This window comes from Otolemur garnettii, unplaced genomic scaffold (assembly GCF_000181295.1).
Source record: "Otolemur garnettii isolate 467f Iridium unplaced genomic scaffold, OtoGar3 scaffold00015, whole genome shotgun sequence".
In the NCBI taxonomy this organism is placed as follows: Eukaryota; Metazoa; Chordata; class Mammalia; order Primates; family Galagidae; genus Otolemur; species Otolemur garnettii.
The window spans coordinates 25,298,046-25,322,001 of NW_003852410.1; the positions used below are offsets into that span (position 1 = coordinate 25,298,046).

At 38.2% G+C, this 23,956-nt stretch overlaps 1 protein-coding gene across 5 annotated transcripts; it reads right to left on the reverse strand.

Annotated features, from left to right (window-relative positions):
- Positions 1-6,706: 6,706 nt before the first annotated feature.
- CUNH3orf14 (chromosome unknown C3orf14 homolog) lies at positions 6,707-22,950 on the reverse strand. 5 transcript variants are annotated; one of them, XM_023510718.1, is made up of 7 exons: positions 22,813-22,897; positions 22,453-22,617; positions 22,178-22,291; positions 21,473-21,555; positions 19,876-19,999; positions 8,823-8,897; positions 6,707-6,912 (listed from the first exon to the last, which is right to left on the reverse strand). In XM_023510718.1, exons 4-7 carry the CDS (start codon positions 21,523-21,525, stop codon positions 6,781-6,783), a joined length of 384 nt encoding a protein of 127 aa, XP_023366486.1. In that variant the 5' UTR covers positions 21,526-21,555; positions 22,178-22,291; positions 22,453-22,617; positions 22,813-22,897; the 3' UTR covers positions 6,707-6,780. The 5 variants fall into 5 exon arrangements, with proteins under 5 accessions (XP_023366486.1, XP_023366484.1, XP_012657950.1 ...); XM_023510716.1 differs by lacking the exons at positions 22,453-22,617; positions 22,813-22,897 and adding an exon at positions 22,904-22,950; XM_012802496.2 differs by lacking the exon at positions 22,453-22,617 and having other exon boundaries at positions 21,473-21,552.
- Positions 22,951-23,956: the final 1,006 nt, after the last annotated feature.

The following is a 23,956-nucleotide window of genomic DNA, read 5'->3' on the forward strand; positions in this document are numbered from 1 at the left end:
AAGAAACAGGTGAAATTAATTTTAATAATCTATGTTTATTGCCTTTGAAATCTAGTGTGTATTTTTACACTTGTAGGATGTCTCCATTTAGATGCTAAATTTGCATCGGAAAGACTTGATCTCTAGATTTTATATATATACAAATGTGTGTATGTATACATACAGGTATGTGTGTATTTGTGATATCATCTTATTCCATTGCCTAGGCAAGAGTGCCCTGGCATCAGCCTAACTCACAGCAACCTCAAACTCCTGGGTTTAAGTTATCCTCCTGCCTCAGCCTCCCAAGTACTAGGACTACAAGTGACCACCACAATGCCTGGCTAAGTTTTTTTATTTTTAGTAGAGATGAGGTCTTGGTCTTGCTCAAGCTGGTCTCAAACTCTTGAGTTCAAGTCATCCTTCCGCCTCAGCCTCCTAGAGTAAGTACTAGGATTGCCTGCATGAGCCACCACACCCAGCCTAGATTTTATATTTAAATTTACAATTGAAAAAGTAGATTCATAGCTTGGCGCCTGTGGCTCAAGTGGCTAGGACGCCAGCCACATACACCTAAGGTGGTGGGTTTGAATCCAGCCCAGGCCCACCAAACAATAGTGACGACTGCAACCAAAAAAAAAAAAAAAATGGGTGTTGTGGTGGGCGCCTGTGGTCCCAGCTACTTGTGAGGCAGAGGCAGGAGACTCGCTTGAGCCCAGGAGTTGGAGGTTGCTGTGAGCTGTGATGCCACAGCACTCTACCCAGGAGAACAGCTTGTCTCAAAAAAAAAAACCAAAGAAAAAGTAGATTCATATACCCAGGTTGTTTTAAACATACTTAACATTTTGCTACTAATTGAAATTAAATAAATTTAAGTTTCTCAGTTGCACTGGCTTCATTTCAAGTGCATAATAGCCACCTGTGGGTAGTGGCTACCATATTGGACAGTGCCAGATTTAAATCATTTTCACCATCATAGAAAGTTCTGTTGAACAATGCAGACCTAATTCAACTCACTGAAGAAACTGAGCAGCAGTTAGTGGCAGAATTGGGTTTATTACTATGTTTAGTGATGGGCTTTTTAAAAAATCATGGCAAAATAGACATAACATTAAAATTTCCATTTTAACCATTTGAAAGCATATAGTTCAGTGGCATTAAGCATGACCACATTGCTGTGCCACCATTACCACTTTCCAAACTGAAACTCTGGGCCCATTAAAAGGTTTACTCCCTATTCTTCCTTGCCCTGCCCCCTGGTGACTCCCATTCTACTTTCTGTCTCTACGCATTTTATTTTTCTTGGTCCTTCATATAAGTGAAATCATATAACATTTATCCTGTTGTCTTGCTTATTTCACTTGGCATTATTTCTTCAAGTTTCACCCATGTTGTGGCATGTGTCAGAATTTCCTTTCTTTTTAAGGCCAAATAATATTCCATTATATATACATACAATCCACATTTTAGCCATTCAACCATCAGCGAACACCTAAATTGCTTCCATCTTTTGGCCACTATGAATAATGCTGTTATGAACATTGGTGTACCTGTTTAAGTAGTGAGATTTTGTTTTTTTACATTCTTTATCATAAATCTATTCATTAAGCTTATACAATTTCCAAATGAGTAGCAATGGAAATGTTGCTTCTGTGGACAACCCCAATTCAAGATCCTTGAAGAGAATAAGATTCTCAGTTCTAATCACATATCTAAGAACTTAGGGAATCTGCTTTGTTTTCTTGTACTGAGAAGACATTTTACATGTTCATTCTATATTAGCCCTTCTCACCATCTAATAAACCATGCGTTACTTTTTTGCTCTTTTTTTTTTTTTTTTTTGTAGAGACAGAGTCTCACTTTTTCGCCCTCGGTAGAGTGCAGCGGAGTCGCTCCAGCAACCTCCAACTCCTGGGCTTAGGCAATTCTTCTGCCTCAGCCTCCCAAGTGGCTGGTACTACAGGCGCCCGCTACAACGCCTGGCTATTTTTTGTTGCAGTTTGGCCAGGACTGGGTTCAGAACCCGCCACCCTCGGTATATGGGGCCGGCGCCCTACTCACTGAGCCACAGGCGCCTCCCTACTTTTTTGCTCTTTATGTCTAACTCCCTCCACCTGATTCCTCTGCCAGAATATAAATTCCATGAGGACAGATTTCCTTTTTCACTGTTGTTTTCTTGGTATTTAGAACTGTGCCTGGTACATAAAAAGCAGTAGTCCACAAGATCTATTAAATGAATGAATGGTGCTCAAATGTTACCCACCTCTGTGTTTGCAGGATAGCATTTTAAAGGACTGTAGATCTGGTTTCTTTTGAATATCTCAGTTAATTTTTTTTTTCCCGAGTAGAGCATTCTTGTACAAGAAAATGTTTCTAAGTGTTATAGGTCTTATAAATGTCTGGAGCAAGGCATGAAAAATAATTAAGTGGTATTGGGATATGAAAGAAGATAGAGATGTACTAGATAAAATATATAAAAGGAATTTTGTTCCCTTTATTTGATTGTATTGCCCCCAAAACGGCCTTGCATAAAACATCAGAAAAATTTCTACACTGAAAACCTAGATTCTGGGAGAAACAATAAAAAATCCTTTGACCTTTAACAGTGGAGGTTAAATGACCAATTATCATTTTAAAAGGTAGAAACAAATCAACACTTTATAAAATAAGAACATTTGTTTCTTCTCCTTGCAACAATTTCTTGGGTTTTATTGTAGTCAATCCGAAAACTACTTTGCAGAGTTTCAGTCTCTGTCTTTGAGACACAGATTTAGGATTTAAAAATAGCAAGACCTTTACAACATTACTGTAACTTAGGGGAGACCTGTTCCTTTTCTTGGTAAGCAGGGAAACTTGACTCTATGTAAAATGACATCCGGAAGCATTTTTAGCCTCTGGCTTTGTTGGAGTCGGTTTCCTTTTCTTGAATTTTAGTAAGGATATAATCTCAGTTCCAGTTAGAAAGGGAGATCACAATGCCAGGTGTCAAATCCACAAATCAATCCTCTCCTTAATTGCCAAAGTCTGACAGGTCCCCATGTTTGTCCCAGAAAATTCTAAACGTTCTTTTATTAACAATGGGGAGTTAAATTTCCTATGTAGATAAATTAACTTCTAAATTATAAGAGAAACAAACAAAAACACAGGGTGAAATGGTGGAGGAGATGCTGGTTCCAATCTCTTCTCTTCCCTCTCCCCATTTTTTTCCACAGATTTTTTCTTTCCTATTTTAAACCATTAGCTAGTTATTATCTTCCAGGAAAAGCAGGCTTTGGTCTGCAAGTTTTAAAAAAAATATCTCTTTGTGCTAATTTAAAGTGAGAGGTTAAAAATATAGGTGGCTATTGCAATGAGGAGTGCTTTAAACTATGTAGCTATTACTGTACATTTGGGCAATGCTTGAAAAGGAGGTATGGAACGCCTTGGGGGAATGGAAAACTTTATTGTATTTTAAATCAAAGCTAGCTTAAAAAAAATAAAATAATGTGAATTAGCTTAGAGTAAAAAAGATCAATTAATACACAAATGAAAGAAAATAATGCATTTTGTAGATAGCCAAATTTACGGCCTTGTGCATTACATTTTACACACTAACGCTGACCTCTCTGTGGGTTTGAAGCTTAATGTTGTTCTCTGAAATTGGCAATTGCAAACCCTGGTTTTTCAGTCAATACACACACATCCGCCCACCCTACATAAACCTATTTGTCTCCAATTAATTCAGAAGTGACAAAATATCTTTAAATAAGTTTAATTTTGATTCAAAAATAAGTACTTTTATATACCCACTTTATTTTTTTGATTAAAAAAAAAAGGATGCACAGAAGCCAAATGTTAATAAACGTTAATTTTCATCTACGCCTTAAAGTGACACATTAAAGCACCTTGTGCCTGATGCAGAGAGAAACTGTGTCCCTTTGACTTCTCTTTCAGTCACAAGGCTCCCTACACACAAGAAAGACCAGATGTCTGGTTTCCAGGGTATTAGGCTTTTTCATTAGTACTTAAAATTTATTTTTTTGAAGTTTGGAGAAAAACTGCGGCTCCTTCTTATCTTTAGCATTTTACACTTTTAATAATTTCATCTACCAGGAGTGTTTCAGCTGAAAATGAGCCTTGAATGAGCCTTTGCAACCATCCAAACAAGGCTTTGGAAAAAAAAAATTGACTTTTATTTTTAAAACTCCATTCTAAAGAAAATACAAATTCATAGTTTTTATGGAGACCAGTGGGCACAGTGTAGCATGTGGTAAGGAGACTGAATTGGGGGGAAAGGTATGAGTAAAGGACATTTCTTTTCCCTTGTCTGATTCCTACTAATTATACAAAATATATATACATTATATATGGCATTCTTTCCGTCCTCACAGAAAACAATGTTTGGAAATTCCTGTGTAAAGCTAATTTGCCATGAGGAATATAAAGCCCTTTAATGGGACATCTAGGTCCCTATGGGAATTTTTTTCAGAAAAAAAAAAACAGACACCATGTGGTGCAATCTGTTACAGTCTACAAGGCGGAGGTGGGAGGTGGGGAGGGGAGCGCTGCGGGGCCAGGAATAAAGTCATCTCTGGGAGTTTCTGAGGTATTAACTCAAATGGGAAAAATGGTACAGCTGAAGTCTGGAAACATCTTTCCTTGTGCCCTCAATTGTAACCCAAGGGTGTATGAAACTTATGCTTTTTAAAAAATTATTTAGCAAGTTAGGAGAGGAAAATTTAGGAGAAGAAAAACCTGAACCTTTTCTGAGATGGTTAAATTGCCATTCATTTTGTATTTTAATCTAACCTACTGGTGATTTAATTTACAGATCTCAAAGGAAGTGTACGCTCAAATATTTGAGGACGTTACCGTATCAACCACTGTGTAATTTTGGAATGTGCCTACTCGCTTGACACAATATTTTACCATCTAACAAATGTTTAGCCTTTTTTTCACTTGACTAAAGAGAAATAAGTTTCACATTGCTTCATTCACCTTCTTATGTGCATATGCTGGGAAAGATTGGATGTTAAAAAAAAAAAAACTTCCTCATGTTCCTTTCTACTACATCTAAATCTGTTTACCAATTCAAAGCTGCTAAAAAAAACCTGCATTCTCCTGCTAAATCAACTGGATGGCTAGAAACCAAACTGTAATGTAACAGAAAAAATTATCAATTTATTTTCATGACAGAACATTCTTGAGAAGGTATAAAATTGTTCTGGTTGCTATGCCAGTTTTCTTTTTTCTTCCTTTCTCTGTCTTCTGTTTTTAAAGGCTTTCAGCTTTTAAGCTGATACTTTTTATAGTTATATAACAGTTCTAATATTTTGTGACATTTTGTATTGTGACACTATAGATGAAATTGTCATCGGACTGACACCTTGTGCTGTTTATTCCTTAATTACAACTGTTAACACTGGAGAGCAGTGTGCTAATCTGCCAGCACATATTATGAAAACAACGTTATTGTTACCCACACCAACACCCACTCAACAGGATATTTCCAAGATGGTAGTTCAAAGGAACTTATCAGCACAATGGACGGTTCAGTATGGTTTTTGTTATTGTTGTGTTTTTTTTAAGCTGTCCTATTGTCTTCTTTTAAAAACACAAACCAGTTTGAAATTTAAAACATTTTAATTAAAATTTAACTGTAATATAGCATAGATACCTTTCACTAGTGAAGGCTGCCTCCATAGTTAGAAAATGATATATATTATTTTTTTCTAGTGTTCAAGCAGTGGTTGGGCTGAGGAATCTCAAAGCTGTGTAGGGTTGTCACCCAAAGCTTTCTGAATGACTGTTTTTTCCAGAAATAATGAAAATAGAAAGGAGTGGGAAGGGCAAGTTTAAAGATGAAAAGAGGAGAGAGGGGTGGTTTGCAATCACAGGGTTCTCCCAATCCTCAAAAGACCAAGTCAAATCCAATAACCACTCCCAGCTCTAATGGTTTTACTTTTTCGAAACCAAGTCTTATAGTTCATTTTTTTCTGTCTCCAGAACTTTTAGAAAGTTTGATTCTCTGTAAGGCACAAAATTTTATGAATTTATTTTCTGTTAAGTCGTATCCTAAAGCAGCTAGTGCCAGGTACCACTATCTTTTCATTTGTTAAAAGAAACCCCAATAGTAAGCAAAGAACAACCAGGACCCTATACCTCGTCCCCTTAAAAAAATAACTAAAAAGTGAAGAATCTAGAAAACTTGAAATGAGAATATATATGTTAAGAGGAGAATGACTGTAAATTATTTAAAAAATATATACAACACTGACTTAATAATTTATTTAATAAACTATCTACCTTTTAATATTAGTTTTTTGTATTTGTTTTGAGACAGAGTCTCACTATGTTGCCCTGGGTAGAGTTCTGTGACACTCTCAGCTCACAGCAACCTCAGATTCTTTTGGGCTTAAGTGATTCTCTTGCCTTAGCCCTGCAAGTAGCTGGGACTACAGGCACCCACCACAACACCTGGCTTTTTTTTTTTTTTGTAGGAGTTGTTATTGTTGTTTAGCAGGCCTGGGCTGGGCTCAAACCCACCGGCCTCAGTGTATGTAGCTGGCACCCTACTCACTGAGCTACAGGTGCTAAGCCTTAATATTAGTTTTGAATGTGCCCATGGGTTTGGTAGAAAGCAAATTCATGCCCTTGAAATAGTCATAGGTGATAGATAACCTGAGACTTCCCAACAGATTCTCACATCTTCATTGTCACTTAGGAGATAATAAAACAAAGGAACTTCTTGAAATTACCTATGTAGTCTTTAATATTCAGCTTTATTAAGCAAGTATTTTGAAGTCGCATGTGATGAAGTTATCACTGTGCCTCATTTTGAATGGCATTTTCTGCTTCATTTTGATTTTCAACACCAAGAGGATATGGTGCTCTTCCTAAAAGAAACTGTTCCCATTTGGGAATATATTCTTCTACTGATGCCCAGTAACGAGTCTGGAAAAAAAAGCCAAAAGTAAAAAAGCATATCAAGCAATTGAACTTGGCTCTTCATAATAGTCTAAATGTTTATTCACTTAAGTGTGTGTGTGCGTGTATACACACACACACACATATATGTAGAATGCATTTCCTCTACAGAATATTTTATGTTAATTTTAGAAAAAAATCTGGCTACTTACTAGTGTTAATTTTCAAATTTCTCAGTAAAACCAGAGCCTGGCAGAATTACAGGTTTTTCAATTTTATTGTGATTTTACACGCCCTCTTGTGGCCAACTTGGTGATTACTGCCAGTAGTATCCCTGGTGTACAATCACTAAATGTAGTATATTCTAAGTCCCATACCAAACAATTACCCATACTGAAATTATTTCAATAAAATTATCAAACATAAATACATTCTTCATATTTGACAAAAAAATATTTGACCTTGGATGAGATCAGGAATTGAAATACAACTAGCATTTTACTGTATAGGACTCAGATAAATTGGCCCCTTATTGCGTGGAAAATATGTATCCACTATATCTTTCATTTTGATTTATTTTTATTTCTAGAACATGGAAGAGGAGATCTACTCTATCTTTTTTAAAAAACTAATATGACAAATCTAACTTTTTCCTCAACTTGTTTTTTGTATCATTAGAAAATCAATAATTTTTACCATTTTTAATATGAACAGCTTGGAAGTTGAGATGCTGTGTTATTTTTCATAGAAGCTCATGCAACACAGCCATGCCATGTCTAGGAGCTTTGAGAGTTTCTTGGGTGACTGCCGTAAAGAGGCCAAAGAGAACTGCCAAAGGTCTGTGTCATAAGAGGTCAATTTATATTAGATCATCACTAACAATCTCATTTTGGGAAATTCAGCCAATAAGTTAGCGTTAGAAACACAGAATTATTCACTCAAAGTATTAAAAAGTACAGCAGTTCTGAAAGTTGCAAATGGACAGGGGTTCTACATATCTACATATCTATGTATGTGGTCTGAGAAACAGCCTGGCATACCTAAAAATAAAGGTCATCCTGCTGTGCCAGACTAGTTAAGAAAAATACCATCTGAGGCCTGTGGTTGGGAGTTTCTCTGCCATTCATGGCTGGATTAACCCCTGTTGTGTGGGCCCTGTACATGCCAGAGTAAGGTATTGGAGAATTCAACAAAGGGAAAGACATGCCCAAGGCACAACTTTGTACCAGGTTTTTTTTCTGTTCTTGGTCACTGCCTTTTTTTTTATTACCCTGGATGACACAGAAAATTGAGGGGCAAATTCTCAGCCTTTAATTTTAAGTTTATTCATATCCCCAGTTGGGCAGAAAGCAAAATTGAATTTGAAAAAGGTCATTAAAAAATGTAAAACAAAAACATTCTGTATGTATTAAATTTCCAATTCATCACAAACACATTCATATATAAAATATAGTTTGTTTTTGTTAATCATCTTACCAATCCATTCTTGATTATAAAATAAAATAGATAACAGCCATACTATATTGTATGATAATATGCATTTAAGTAGCTTTGGTTCAAATTTTGGTTAAGGGACTAAACTGCTACTTCTAACATTAGCGAACAGGAAAAGCACTTGGGTCAGGCATGCTCTCATTTTAAGATTTACTACACACCGTCTGTGGTGGTTTAATAGAATGGTTGTTTCTAAGTGATGGGGTGAAGCCAAACAAATCTTCATAAAATTTCCACTCGATAAGATTATTTAATCAAGATACTTCTCAATTACCCACTACATATAGAGCTTGGTACTGTAGAAATTTAATCAATCAAACACATCTTTATTTAATTGAATAAATAAATCTGAGAAATACATATAACCATTACCTTATATACACTACTAACAAAATAGGGTCCCTCTTTTTCCTTTACGTTCCCCTTTGTTCCTTAATTCTTACCTCCAGAGAAACCACCTCAGGCTGTGGAGTTGGGTAAATCCTGGTCTCTAGAGATTTTTCTGCTGCTTCAATATCCTGGAACAGATAACAGCCTTTTCTGGTGAGTATATTTACATAATAGACTTCTGTATATAATACACTGCTATTTCTGGTATCTGTATCCCAAGTCACTCACCTCAATTCTTCTCTGCATATATAGTCTAAACTGATGGAGGGACACTGAGGTAGGAGAACTGATCATTAGCCCATTTCAAATAAAGAATTCAGTATTGGGCAGCACTGTGGCTCAAAGGAGTGGGGCACCGGCCCCATATACCAGAGAGAGGTGGCAGGTTCAAACCTGGCCCGGCCAAAAAACGGCAAAAAAAAAAAAAAAAAAAAGAATGCAGTGTTTCTTATTTTAACACAGAAGGGGGCATGGTCCTTCGAAGTTCTGTCTTTTCACTTTGAATAGCCAGTAAATGCCAGTAATTCACGGCAAAAAGAGCTTCCTCTAAAACTGCTCAGAGCATTAATTTAGTTCTGCAATCACCTAAAAACAACCAGATGGATAATTCAGATATAAAAACAGTTAGCATACGCAGACTCACCCTGTCCTAACCTTAAAAATGAGTTCTAGTCTCTCCAGATGATGTAAATGGTATATTAATGGCACATATTTCACTCGTCCAACATTCCATTTAAAAATCATAAGCCTATGGAAATATTCTACACATCTCAAAGAAGTTCAATGAGGCACCTCAGTACTTTGTGGTATGAACCTTTTCCCTAGACCAGCCAGATGTCTTTGGTCCTAGATTTCTAAGCTCTTTTCAATGGCAGTTTTACTGCTAATGTATCATTCAGCTGATGGCATTCAAGTACTGTGTATTCATTTGTAGTTTACCTTGTAGATTTGCGTGTTCTCTCTTATGGTTGTAAAAACACTAGGGCAACTAAACTAAATTCATACCCTGGCAAAGATTTTTACCCTGCTACATACATGAAGCACATGTCCAGAAATGTAGGACTCTGCAAGTTGCTGCTCAGACATTTGAACCCCATTTAATAAATGTGTCCCAAATTAGCACCCATGTTTTCTGCCTGCTTACTATGTCTGTCAAGTTTGCAGAAGCCTTGGTCAAAGGCCATTTAAGCCTTGCTTCTCCTTTGAGCATAGTGAGCTGATAGAAAAGAGAAAGTTCTCCGACGCATGTACAAGCATTGGAGCAATCTGAGGAGAGGGCTGTTGGACAGACGGAGAGAGATGGAAAAGGGCGTGGGAGTGGGGTGTGAAGAAGCCAAGGCTGAACAGGAGAAAAGAGACAGCAGATGGTCGCGGCAGGAGCAAGGAATGGGTGTGAAATGTAAAAGGGAAAAACAGGAAATTCCCTAAAGGGACTCCCCAAAGTTGCACAACCATTACTGCACCTGCTGTCTAGAGGAAGGTGATTTGAAGGAAAAAAGCCATCAATTTAGGGATAAAAAGCTGATCTATTAGCATGTCTATCCCATACCAGAAGTTTACAGCAAAGACACATGCTAAAGAGCTTTTGATGCCAAAGCTACAGCAGATACAGAAGCCTAATAACTTTTCTGTGATTATACTGAGGTTTTACGAGGTCCTGGAAAAGTTATCTTTTACTTTCATAAAACAAACAAAGGACAAATAGAATAATCACAACCCCAATTATGTCATTATTCTAATAACAGTTACAAAGTTATTGTCAGTGGCAGATGTAGGTGCCACCAATATTGTAGACAATATGATAATATACGCATTTTTCTTAAAGATCAGAAAATAAGAATACCGAGTATCTCCAAAAGAAAAGCAGATTGGCGAGTGGAGGACCAGATATAAGTAGGGGACATGTGGCCTGGTAAAACAGGCCTGTGGTTGGACACCTGACTGTCACCTCTACAGCATTTTGACTAAGGACTATCACTCCTCTGAAAAACTTCTTCCTTAAGTGATGTGTACTTTCTTAAATGATTTGCATACCTCTCTGATTCCTACTTCTCCTCCTCTTCAGCTGGCTCATTTTCTGTCATTGCTCCTAAATGTGGGCTTGCTTAAGATGTGTGACATCTGTCCTCATATTTTTAAGATTGTCTCTTATCTAGCTTCAACTACCTTTAACTATGGGGATGGCTAAGATTTCTGTCTAGCCCTTATTTTCTCAGCCTTATAAAACTAAACTCTTCTTATTCACTCAGACCCCTATGCTGTATCCCCTACCTTTAACTCTTATTCTCTGCCATTTAAAATTTCAAAGCTCTAAAGATGGTTCCTTTGGGATATCCCTTCCAGCCTTTCCCTTTCATTCTCAACACTATGGTCTGATTACTACACCTACTCAAACACTTGCTGAGTGCTTACTCTGACTCATGCTTAGAGTGTATCTCATTTTACTTCAGTCCATACCTAACATAGGTTTGATTAGTTTTTCTAAAGAACTGCTTTAAATATCTCCTTCCTGGCTCGGCGCCTGTGGCTCAATCGGCTAAGGCGCCAGCCATATACATCTAAGGTGGTGGGTTCGAATCCCCAGCCTGGCCCGCCAAACAACAATGATGGCTGCAACCAAAAAATGACCGGCACTGTGGCGGGCGCCTGTAGTCCCAGCTACTTGGGAGGCTGAGGCAGGAGACTCTCTTGAGCCCAGGAGTTGGAGGTTGCTGTGAGCTGTGATGTCATAGCACTCTACCCAGGAGGCTAGCTTGAGGCTCTGTCTCAAAAAAAAAAAAAAAAAAAGACTTACTTGATTACACTTTCTTACTTTGTTTTATAGACATGCCACTAGACCGTTTAACATCTTACATAGTTACAGAACAAATAAGAAGTAATCCCCCAAATTGTAAAGCAAATGAAACAAATCTAACAATTATGTAGTTGATTGCATAATAGCACAGAGAAGAGCTATATCAAGGGGTCTTAGAATTCAGTATTGACTGGACATCCCTCTTGGGATATATCCTAGAGACAAAAAGAATTGTAGAAATATCTTCCTGAAATCATCCTAGGAATCACATTGTTGCGGGTAGTGATGTGATGACAGGGGCAGGTCTGAGGCATCCAGGAGCTAACGTGAAGAGGCTTCCCTTCAGTATTGTGGAATGATTCTTTGGACATGGAGATTTTTGGTGTGAGAAAAAGAAGTCTGAGGCACAGCCAGGCACGGTGGCTCATGCTGCCTTGTGAGCAGGTGGAATGTTTGAGCTCTGGAGTTTGAGACCAGCCTGAGAAGAGTGAGACCCCATCTCTACTTAAAAAAATAGAAAAAAAAAAAGACAAAGAAGAAGAAATTTGAGGCACAAGATCAACAATTTTAAGTTAAGAAGCTTAGAATCCTATAACTGAGTTAGAAGTACTAATATGAGCTTTTTATGTATTTTATCTTAAAAAACAAACAAAACTCCAAAAAAGTTGCAACAGACACCCCTATTTGCCCACATTGGGGATTCTAAATCTATTTCTTACCAAAAGGAACCAGGGCTCTGGGAGCAATGGCCAATTCCAAGTTCAGGACAATAGAGGCACACAGTGAGCCCAGAAGAGTTTGTCACGTGGGAAAGAAAGGAAACTATGAAAGGCCAGAAGGGGCATGTGGGAGGCATTCAGGAGCCAAGTTGAAGAGGCTTCCACCTGCCAAAAATGGAACCATCGGAGCATAAGTAACAATAAAAATTGCAAGGGATTAAAACATTTGAAATCCTAAATAAATTAAAAACAAAACAGAACGCTTCATTGGTTGTCTTTAGAGGATGCTGGAGAATCAAACCATTAGGTTGCAAACTGTCGGGAAAGAATCAAGCACTAATTATACTTCTCCCCATATGAACTACACTTCAGTGTAACCAGGTGATGAGAGGAAGATTATCTTCATATAAACAATCAGCAATTAAATCAGAAAGAATACAAGAATTTTTTTTGGAGAGTGGGTTTTACTGTGTTTCCTAGGCTGGAGTGCAGTGGTGTAAACACAGCTTACCATGACCTCATCTCCTGGTTCAAGCAATCCTCCCACCTCAGCCTCTGCAGTTGCTGTGGCTATGGGTGGGTAGCTACCATACTAGCCTAGGGTTTACTTGTTTTTTGTTTTGTTTTGTTTTGTTTTGTTTTGTTGTTGTTGTTGTTTATAGCAATTGTGTCCCAATATGTTACCCAGTCTAGTCTCAAACTCCTGGCCTCAAGCAATCCTCTTGCCTCAGCCTTCGAAGGCACTAGGATTATGAGCATGAGCCACTAGGTCAGGAATAAAAGAATGTATCATTTTTTGTAGCTGCTAATGAATATATCTAAGTAATGACCATCAGTGACTGCCACCATTCCAAAATGAGAGACAAGCAACCAGGCACTGTGTTTTCCTCCCTAAAACACTGAATCCATATTTGATCAGACTTCCACATCTGCACTGTTCACTGGAAGCCATTAGTCTCACATGGCTACTGAGCACTTGAAGTGTGGCAAATTTGAATGAAGATGTGCCATATGTGTAACATATACACTGAATTTTGAGGACTGAATAAGAAAAAAAGAATATATTTAATTACTAATTTTCACAGAAAACTTTTGAAATATTTTGTATATGCATCATTAAATGTTATTAAAATTAATTTCATTTACTTCTTTTGACTTTATCAAAAGTGGTTATTATAAAATTTAAAATTACATATGTGTTCACATTATGTTTCTGTTGGACACCACAACTCTAGATCAATTAATTTATAGGAATTATGGGGAACAGGGGAAAAACAATATCCAGGCTGGGAAACTCTAGAGGACAAATGACTTAATCCTGAAACAAATTAAAAGGGGAAGACAGGGCGGCTCCTATGGCTCAAGGGAGTAAGGCACCAGCCCCATATACCGGAGGTGGCAGTTCAAACCTGGCCCCAGCCAAAAACTGCAAAAAAAAAAAAAAAAAGGTGGGAGTGGGAGACAAAAGGGACGGGGAACTTTTAGAGTCTTATCAATCAATTACAATGTTGGGTTTTACTTGGATTCTGATTCAAACAAATGTAAAAACCTGCATATAAATTAATCAGGGAAATTTAAATGCTGATTAAATACTTAAGGAATGACTGGTGATTTCTTAGATTGGTAATGGTATTGTGATTTTGCTTAAAATAGTCCTTATCTTTTAGTGATATACAGTGATGTATAGTGAAGTAGTTATAGATAAAACAATGATTTCTGCAGATTACCTTAAATAATGAGGGGTTAAGGGGAAGATGAGGTGTATGGAGGAAACAAGATTGGCTGTGTTTTGATAATTATTAAATCTGGGCCATAAGTACATGGAAAAACATTCTCCCATTCTCTCTTCTATATAGGCTTGATATTCTCTTAACAATTAAAATACAAGTTTGCCATGTGGTTATGATATAAATGTTACCTATGGCAGGATTCAAAAACCTATATTTAAATGAGTTGACTCGAGATTAGAAAAGGTAAAATCTGAGCACAAAAAGTCATGTGCTAAAATCTCTGTCTCTCCCCGTCCCTACATATGCTCCTACCTCCCACACGAGCAATATGAGGGGTGTCCAGAAAGTATCCAGCCACACACTGTGCAAAACAGAGACATACGTGGGTGGATATTTTCCTGACAACCCTGGTATATCTCACTATACAGTGAACGCAGCTGTGGCCAGGCTGGTTTTAATCTCTTTAATCTGCTGGAGAGCCAATTTCTGCGATAGAAAAAGTACTAAAGCATGAGATAATTGGTACAAGGACATGTAAAGGTTCATTAAACTTATTCTTTGTGGTGGGCACCTGTAGTCCCCAGCTACTTGGGAGGCTGAGGCAACAAGGATCCCTTGAGCCTAGGAGTTTGAGGTTGCTGGGAGCTATGATGCCACAGCACTCTACCCAGGGCGACAGAGTGAGACTCTGTCTATAAGATAAAATAAAATGAAGTAAATAAAAGTAAAATAAAATAAGAAAATAAATTTATTCTTCAATGGATTGGAGAAAGGAGGAGAGATGCATTGGGTAATTTGCTGGCCCTCTTGGGCAGCAGTGTTTTGAAGGCCCTGTTTAACTGCCAATTGCCCTGTGAAGACTTTGAGGGTACTCTCCGTTGGAAACCCTCACTGCATCTCTAATCCACTACAGCGCTTTGCCGTCCTTTCTCACCAGAGTGTTTGGCTTCCTAGTGAGATGAAGTTACATACCATAGAATAGCTTTTCTGGATAAAACTATATTTTCTAGCAGGTAAGGGAGAGATGACCATAAAAAATCCTTTCTTTTCTAAATTCATACCAATTATGTTTCTTTTCTTCTTTTTTTTCTTTTTTTGAGACAGAGTCTCACTTTGTCACCCTTGGTAGAGTGCTGCGGTGTCATAGCTCACAGCAACCTCAAACTCTTGGGCTCAAGCCATTCTCTTGCCTCAACCTCTAAGTAGCTGGGACCTACAGGCGCCCACCACAACACCTGGCTATTTTTAGAGGCAGGGTCTCATTCTCGCTCAGGTTGGTCTTGAACCTGTGAGCTCAGGCAATCCACCCACCTCAGCCTCCCTGAGTGCTAGGATTACAGGCATGAGCCACCAGGCATGAGCCACTACGCATGGCCCAATTATTTTTCTGTTCTTAAAAGACACATAAATTCTATCTTACTAGCAGGGAAAAATCACTGTTAGTGTTTTCAAAGTTCACTTTTTTCTTTTCTCTCTTCTCTTCTCTTTTTCCTTCTTTCCTCTCCCTTCCCTCTCTTCCCCTCCTCTCCTCTTTGTTTCTTTTCTTTTTTCTTGAGACAGAGTCTCATTCTGTTGCCCAGACTAGAGTGCTGTGGCCTCAGCCTAATTCACAGCAACCTCCAGCTCCTGAATTCAAGTAGGCCTTTGGATTAGCTGGGACTACAGGCACCCCACACAATGCCCAGGTAATTTTTCTATTTTTAATAGATATAAGGGTCTTGCTCTTGCTCAGAACTCCTGAGCTCAAGGGATCCTCCTGCCTTGGCCTCCCATAGTGCTAGAATTACAAGCATGAGCCACCACACCCAGCCTTACCTAGTTTCCTATCTTTTATGACAGTTACTAAAGCCTGACTCTGAGTTTTTTCACTACTTATATTCACATCTGTTCATTTGCTAATATGTATGAATATTTGATGGGTTAGTATCTTCCTTATTGTTCCTTTGTTTTGGGGTTGTTTTTTTTTAGAGACAGGGTCTCAATAAGTCACCCTAAGGTTGAGTGCCATGGTGTCATAGCTCACAGCAATCTCAAACTCTTGGGCTCAAGCAATTCTCTTGCCTCAGCCTCCCAAGTGGCTGGGAGTATAAGTGCCCACCACAACTCTGGGCTATTTTTTAGAGATGGGCTCTTGGTTTTGCTCAGGTTCCTTATTGTCCCTTTGTAAAAACCATCCTTTGATATTTCATATTCTTAACAGATTGTTTTTCCAAATGTTACAGACATTTTATTTAGGTCAATGCAAATTTAATGGGATTTTCATTTTTAAGTCTAAAAATAATTTTGTGACAACTGGCTTTAGAAAAATGAAAGTTTCCTTAGTCAGGATGAGGGCACACACTTCCTTTTAAGTTTTCTTTTAAATCTCCCATGTTAGTGTAACAATTGTTTTTATACCAACCATGCATAGCACTTGTTGCTTGCTAAAATTTGATCACTAATGTGAATATGATCTCTTGCATTTTCAGCTGTATACATAGAATTGCTATTGATTTTGTACCCTTTCTCCATTAATTTTACTAACCATATCATTTCAAAATGCAAGTGTTATAGCTTCCCTTTCAAAAGTTAAAGCTGAGGCTGGGCATGGTACTCAGGTGTATAATACACGCACTGTGGGAGGGAAAGGTGGGAGGATCACTTGAGGCCAAGAGTTTGAGACCAGCTTGGGCAACATAGTGAGACCCCATCTCTACAAAAAATTAAAAAGATAAAATAGGCCTCGGCACCCATAGCTCAGTGGCTATGTTGCTGGCCACATACACCAGGGCTGGTGGGGTCAAACCTGGCCCAGGCCTGCAAAACAACAATGACAACTACAACAACAACAAAAAAAGAAAATGGCTGGCATCGTGGTAGGCACCTGTGGTCCTAGCTACTTGGGAAGCTAAGGCAAAAGAATCGCTTGGGCCCAAGAGTTTGAGGCTGTTGTGAGCTGTGATGCCATGGCACTCTACCAAGGACAACATAGTAAAACTCTGTCTCAAAAAGAGATAGCCACTGGAGAAAGTGAGCCCAGGAGTTTAAAGCTGCAATGAACTATGATTGCACCACTGCACTCTAGCCTGAGAGACAGAATGAGACTCTTTCAAAAAAAAAAAAGCTAAACATCATACCCTTTTAATTTTATTTTATTGGCCAGAAGATCTAAATAAGGTCAAATAATGGGTGTTAATAGAGGTCATCCTTATTTTGCTACTATCATTTATAGGTATGCTTTCAAGTTTTACTGAAACCCTTTTTAAAGTGTATGATGTATTTCTAAAGTAACTATCCTAGGTGTAACTTAACCTGCTCTTGATAAAGAGCATCAAGAGTAGTTACCCTACGATTTCCTCATTTCTAAATTAAGGAATTGGCCCAGATCAGTGGTTTTCACATTTCCTTAGAGCCACAGCTGAGCAGGCAAGGAAAGGATGAACACATGGGGGCCTTGGGCCACAGCAGGCCTGCTTTTGTCTATCTTACATCTTTGAAAAACACTTTGATGCTTAAATAAAATTGGATATCTTTAGATGAGAATCTAATCATTATATACTTTTTAAAGTCTCTTCCAACTCAAAATTCTATAATCAAGTCCTATTTATTTTAATTTCACAAGGGCCACTAAAATTATTTCCAAAGGTTAAAAAACACTGAGGAACAACAAGATGAAAAAAGTACAAATGCAAGTATTCAAACGAAAAAACAAACGACAAGGAAGGGACTGCATCTTTAACAGCGAGCATTGTGTTTGTAATGTGACAGGTGCTCAATAAACATTAAAGTACTGAAAGAGAATTTAATTTGCATAAATGTACTAATTTTTAGATGGGTGGATGCTTTGGGTATTCAATTTCATCTTCTTTACCCATTTAAAATTTTCACAGTGAGAATATATTACTTTAATAAGCAGGGAAAGAAATACCATACCAAATTGAAGTTTCTCACGACTATGAAACCAGGTTCATTCACTTCCTTATATATGAGACAATGATTGCTTAGTTACTTTTCTTAACTCTAGTCTCTCTATTCTTGAAATCACTGTGCATCTAAATAGCAAATGAGTCTTGCTTAAATACGACTCATTTGGTTCTTAAGTAAGTCTATATTTTTCTTTTCCTTAGATATTTTCAGTACACTATTTTCTCTACATACCAAGTCTCAACTTCTTTGGTCCCACAACAAATATCCAATCTTGTTCCCTGTGAATTTCCAAGCTAGTTAGCTCACACTCCCATGATCATAAACAGGGCCATTCATTCTTCTGGTCTTGGCTCTTTTGTAAGAATCAAACAGTATGCCTTGCCTTCTGCCTATCTAAGCACAGCTCAAGCTTAACTTCCTCTGTGAGATCTCTCAGAATATTCTAGCTCTCAAACATCCTTTTACTCTTATTCTAAAGTCCCAGATCTATTCCATGTAATTTAATGTTTGATCACATAGGATTGCCAACCTGTGGCCCATGAGCCACATGTGGATTATATGAGGATGTTTTTGCTTATCTGCGGTCGTGGTGGATATCATGAAAATTATATGAGGACTTTTTTTGCTCATTAGCTTTCATTAGTGTTTGTGTATTTAATGTGTGGCCCAACACCACTCCTATTCTTCCAATGTGGCCAAAAGGTTGGACACCTTTGAAAGTCTGAGTTCTTGACATCAGGGAGCTTTCAACAACTTAGCCTGTAATCTCCTTGATATCAAGAACTCTGATTTATACTTTGTTCTTCCCACTTTCTGTCCAGAGCTAGCTCAACAGTAAGGACCCTTTGAGCATTCATTGAATACTTGCTTATTAAAAGGCAAACACTTGAAAACCAAATATCACATCACTTGCTGCAGGTAGGTAGCAGTCAAGCCTTCTAATTTAGTTTTTCTAACTTTTCAGAGCAAATTCCAGACTACCCTATATATTTCCATTTAAAAATAAATATTGCTAACACCATTGGGCAAGTAAGACATATGGCAATATAGAATGCTTTGGTAGCACTATGGCTGTGACTTAAATTACTGTGGATCAAACTGCCAGAAGCTGAGAAGATAACTGAGTTTTCCTCTTCCTTTATCCTTTAGTGAGGACAGAAGATAACTATATCATGCCTATCGATGAAAATATTTAACAATAAAAACTGAAAACACTGCTTTATAACTTAAATAATATAGTCTTACTACCAAATGTTTTAGTCATAGAATCTCTTGGAAGCCTGAATGGAAGCAAACTTTAGGGTTTTAATTATGGATGAAGCCATACAATTCTGGAAGCAAAGTATAACAAGCAGCCAAAAATCTTACACATATGATTTTACTCCAAATGGGCACATTGGCCAAATGGTGAGGCCCTGCACAGTCACACACTTTGACCACCTCCTCCATAACCATCAGAGGGGTTCTGAGAAATCTGTCAACACAGGTAGGAATTCCATGTGTTGACTGTGGCTCTAGTAGGGCAAACTCAAATGGGTCTTGCTTTTGTGATGTTTGATAGTTTCTAGTTGCATCTAACTACATTATAGGTACTTAATGGCCTATCAGGAACTTCCTTCAAATAAAAGAAGTCAAGGTGAAAAGGTACATCTTCTATTTCTTACTTCTTGCACAAAGGTGACCTTAAAATTCTTTCCACAGTCATTGATTTTTCTAGTTGACTGAAAACATCATGTTTCAGAAAACTATAGTATTTTTCATTCAAAAAAATGAGAATCCATATGCTACTTATCCATCTAACATCACTTTACAAAAAAGGTGCTATACATTAATTCTATTCAGAGGTGCTGTACGTTATTATTCAGAACGAAGAAATTATATAAATAAAAATTATTCACCTAACTGAAATGTTTTGGAAAGGTGAGAAAATCTCTACACCCAAGTCATAGAAACTTACCTTTAAAAGACTAAGGTTCCTTTTAAAAGCAGTTTTGGCTGCTTGCAGCTGAGATGCCTTTTCAGTGTTTTGATCTCCAAATTTATTTTCCATTTGTTGAAGTAACATTAATCTTTGTGATACTCTAGAAAAATGAAGATTATATAAAGTTAAAGAAAAAAGAAACATTTTGTTGCCTGACCAATATAAAGATAATGATTTCTCGATCACTCTTGACTTCAGCTCACTTCAACAACAACCTTGTAAAGTCACTTTCTATAACAATTAATAAGACAGCAAAAAGTAGGCAGTTCAATAAGTCTTAAGTCAGTCTGGATAAAATTATTTTTATTTTCATTAACATATTCTTTATATATGCCATAAGTATATGCTTCTGCTTTTTAGCCTCTCTGGTCTTTTGAAATTATTTTAGAGTGTTAAAAATATGTTTTAATTTTTGGTGAAAATGCAAACTGTAATACATATCCCTTTGTACACATAGTTATATATACCTCCCGACACACATACATTGATATAACTTGCTATATGAAACCTTCTGCTTAACACTTCAGTACCCCTGAATCTCATGTTACACATTTAGAATTGTGCTAAACTTCCATATGCTTGAAGAAGCAATAAAAATATTTTTTCCCTCTTTTTCCAAGAGAAAGATGATAGTTTGATATATGAATGAGAAGCTGTGTATATGTATGCATACTCACAACAAGGTAAAACAGTAATTGAAGAAAAATATAAAAAGTTATAAGTAAATTCTCAAACTACTTTGTTATGTGTAATATACAGGGTGTCCATAAAGTTGTATGCAATTTGCTATGTTAAACTACTTTAAATTGCACATGAACTTTATGGACTTCAAAAGCTTCTTGTTCAAATGCTGTTTTATAAGCTTTTGGTCCTCTTAAATGATTAATAAGAAAATATGTCAGATGACAAAAAAATCTAAGAGTGGTATACATTATAGTCTAACCATTTCCCAAATAGGTTCACAAGACTATTCTACACTGGGCAAGTAGAACTAAAAGTAGAACTAAAAACCTGGGTCTTTGAACAATCATCTTTTGTAAGGAAAATAACTTGGAAGCCAAGGAATAGGGTGTGGTACTTAATTAAAGAGAAAAATCTGAAAGCCCAGAGATGGAAAATGGTTACTATTAAACGTAAGAGCAGGACTGGCTACACAATTTACAGGGCTCCTTGTAAAATGATTTGAGACCGGGTCATCAGAACATTAAACCAAGTACAGAGCCTGGGAGTATAAAGGTCACATCCATCAAACCAGCCTTGGGTAAAAGGCTTAACGTTCATTTAATAACAATGTGGAGCCCAGAAAGGGTGACAGGAAGGACAAATTTATCTAGATATTAGTAACAAAAAGTAAAAAGAGAGATAATATAATTCTACCTTTTAATCTTGGTTATTCTTAAAAGACAATTAAATTTTCTAACACCGAAATCTCTTAAGTGTTAGAAAATTGAAATGCACATTTTCAAATATTTGTCTTCTTGTACACACAGTATTTCACTAATAAAGCCAGGGCAATTTATATTTGAATTATCTTTAGTTCTATATTTGAGTTATCCTTTTAAAACAAACTTACATTTCTTCATGTCTTTTAGAGAGGCGAATTTCTTGAACAAACAAGGAAGTCATCTTTAATCAAAGCTGTGTATAAGCTTTCTGCTAAATAATAAAAACATTTAAAGTTACTTCTATCACATTCTCAGCTTTGCAACATTCAATTACTTTAGTACCTCAACTCAAAAGGGAAAATAAAACTTAAGATGTAATAATGTGTAAAATGAAGGAATGCATTTAAACACATTTTTCATTCAGGATGCATCGTTTTTCATTTGTCGGATGCTTCTTAAGAACACCGTGAATCAGGTAAATTCAACATATTTCACATTTCCCACTCTTTTTCCTCTCAGACTCTAACCTTACTCAGAATCAAAAACAAACAAGCAGCTGGTACTAAGACAAGTAAACATTTATTGTATCAACAGACAGAAAAACCATCCACTCTGTAAAATTCAACATAGAAAGACCATCCCTTATGCATGTGCACACACACAGAGAAAGGCAAACAAGTAAGTATGAGAACCAACTGGAAACTCATGGTCTTTCTTTTATTGGAAGACTGCCCAGTTCAACCATCTCTCTTCCAAACAGGAAAGTATTTTTCATGCATAACTTCAAGGAAAAGCACAATAGGTTTCCCTTATCTTACCCTCGCTGCTCAGCACTCAATCATCTGTGTTTAGGAAAACCCATTTTGATGGCACACTTTACACGATAGGCTCACCTTGGCTAAAGAGACTGGGCGATCACAGATGGAGGTCTAGTGAAATGTTTTGAAGGCCCCAAGCCGGAAGGCAAATCATCTGGCTGGGTGCAAAAGCGCGGAAGGTGCTTGCCCCTAAGGGAGGGAAAAACAGGAATAAAATTCCTTCTTGCAGTGAGGCTTTCCTAAATTTTACAAAATTAAATAGTGGTTGTCTATGAACCGCCTGAGTGCGCAGCGCTGATGGAAAGCAGACACCCATTGAGAGCAGGGCACCGAGCCCAGCAGGGGCTCACCAGGGTTCCCGCTGCAGGTGCGGCGCTCATGACTTCAGCACCGCGGTCAGCAACCGCTCCCAGGCTTGCCCGCAACCACAGAGGCTCCCGGAAAATCGCCGCAAGCCAATCCTCGCTGCCCACCTGTCAGTTTCGCTTTGTAACGGAGCCAATCAATGCAGTGTGCTGGAAATCCCGGGAAGTCAGCTCACGGGAACTTTTCCGTGCTGCTCGCCACCAGCACTTTAGACAGAACTCAAGACAGACGCTGCCCTTTGAACCGACGATCGCAGAGCCTCAGAGTCATCTGCCCTCCGACCGCCCCCACTACCGCTTATTCCCGAAGAACTCGTGAACTTCCCTCCGTACTTTGGCTCTCACCTTAACAATCCTCCCCGCCGGCCCTGCATGCGCCTCTGCTGCCGTCCGACTGTCAGCCCCCTTCCAACCCCCACAGTCGGCCCTCACTCACCCAGCCAGCCTCAGCTCTTCCTGGAAGGCGCGGGTTACGGCGGCGACGCGGGCCTGGGCGGGACCACGCCACCATCACTGCGCACGCGCGAAGCGGGATGACGTCATCGCAGCTTTATAAAAAGAGGCTGTGGGCGCTGGTGGTTAGCGAGGTGTGGGCGCAGTAACCAGGCGGCCGTTGTGTAACACGCGGCGCGCGGGAGGGTGGCCGGGGCGGGTTCTGAAGATCCCGGGGGAAAATCCATTTATTGGTGACTGAGAATCAAGGCCTTTTAAAGGAGATCTGCATTTAAAAGGAATTCCGAGAAGAAAACTGGTTTCTTAGAAACTAGAATGTCCCAGTAGAGTGTAGAAGTGGGGAAAAACTGCAAAGTCGTCCAAAGTGTTAGAATGGACTTTTCACAATTTATTAAGCAAATGCCTGTGAACCCTGGGCGTCCCATATTCAGCAGAGCAGCCACAAGCCCTTGCCCAATTTGAAATCCCCACAGGGAAAATATTGATCCATCATGTCTTGGGTTTTTATTTAACTAGTCGTTTATGTGGGTTATCTCGTTGAAAGCCCACAACGCCCCATAAAATAGCTACCATTATCCTCATTTGACCAAGGAAACAAACTTGGTGTTAGTCTGGCACACTTACTAATCTCTCAGTGCTCTAAAGTGCATTAAACGTCATTTTTATTCCTTGAAACAAATGAAGTTGGTAGTATTAGTCCTCTGATTTACAGAGGAAGAAACTAAGGTTCAGGAGAGAGAATGTTTTGGTTGTTTGTGAAAGTTACTCTTCAGGTAAGTGGAGGGCAAAGGGCTGGGGCACCAATCCAGCTGTTTTTTGTTTTTTTGTTTTTTTAAAATTTTCTCTAGGAGTATCTGCACACAATTTTGTTTGGGGACTACTGGATTTAACGTTTCCTTTGCTTACAAGGCCCCTTCCCCTGACACTATCATAGGTTCAGTTCCTTAATAATAGATGTCCACCTCCTGGTTTCCTCCTCCTGCTTAATTTTTCTCTACAATCCAGTAACGTTCCATATATTGTATAATCGCTTCTT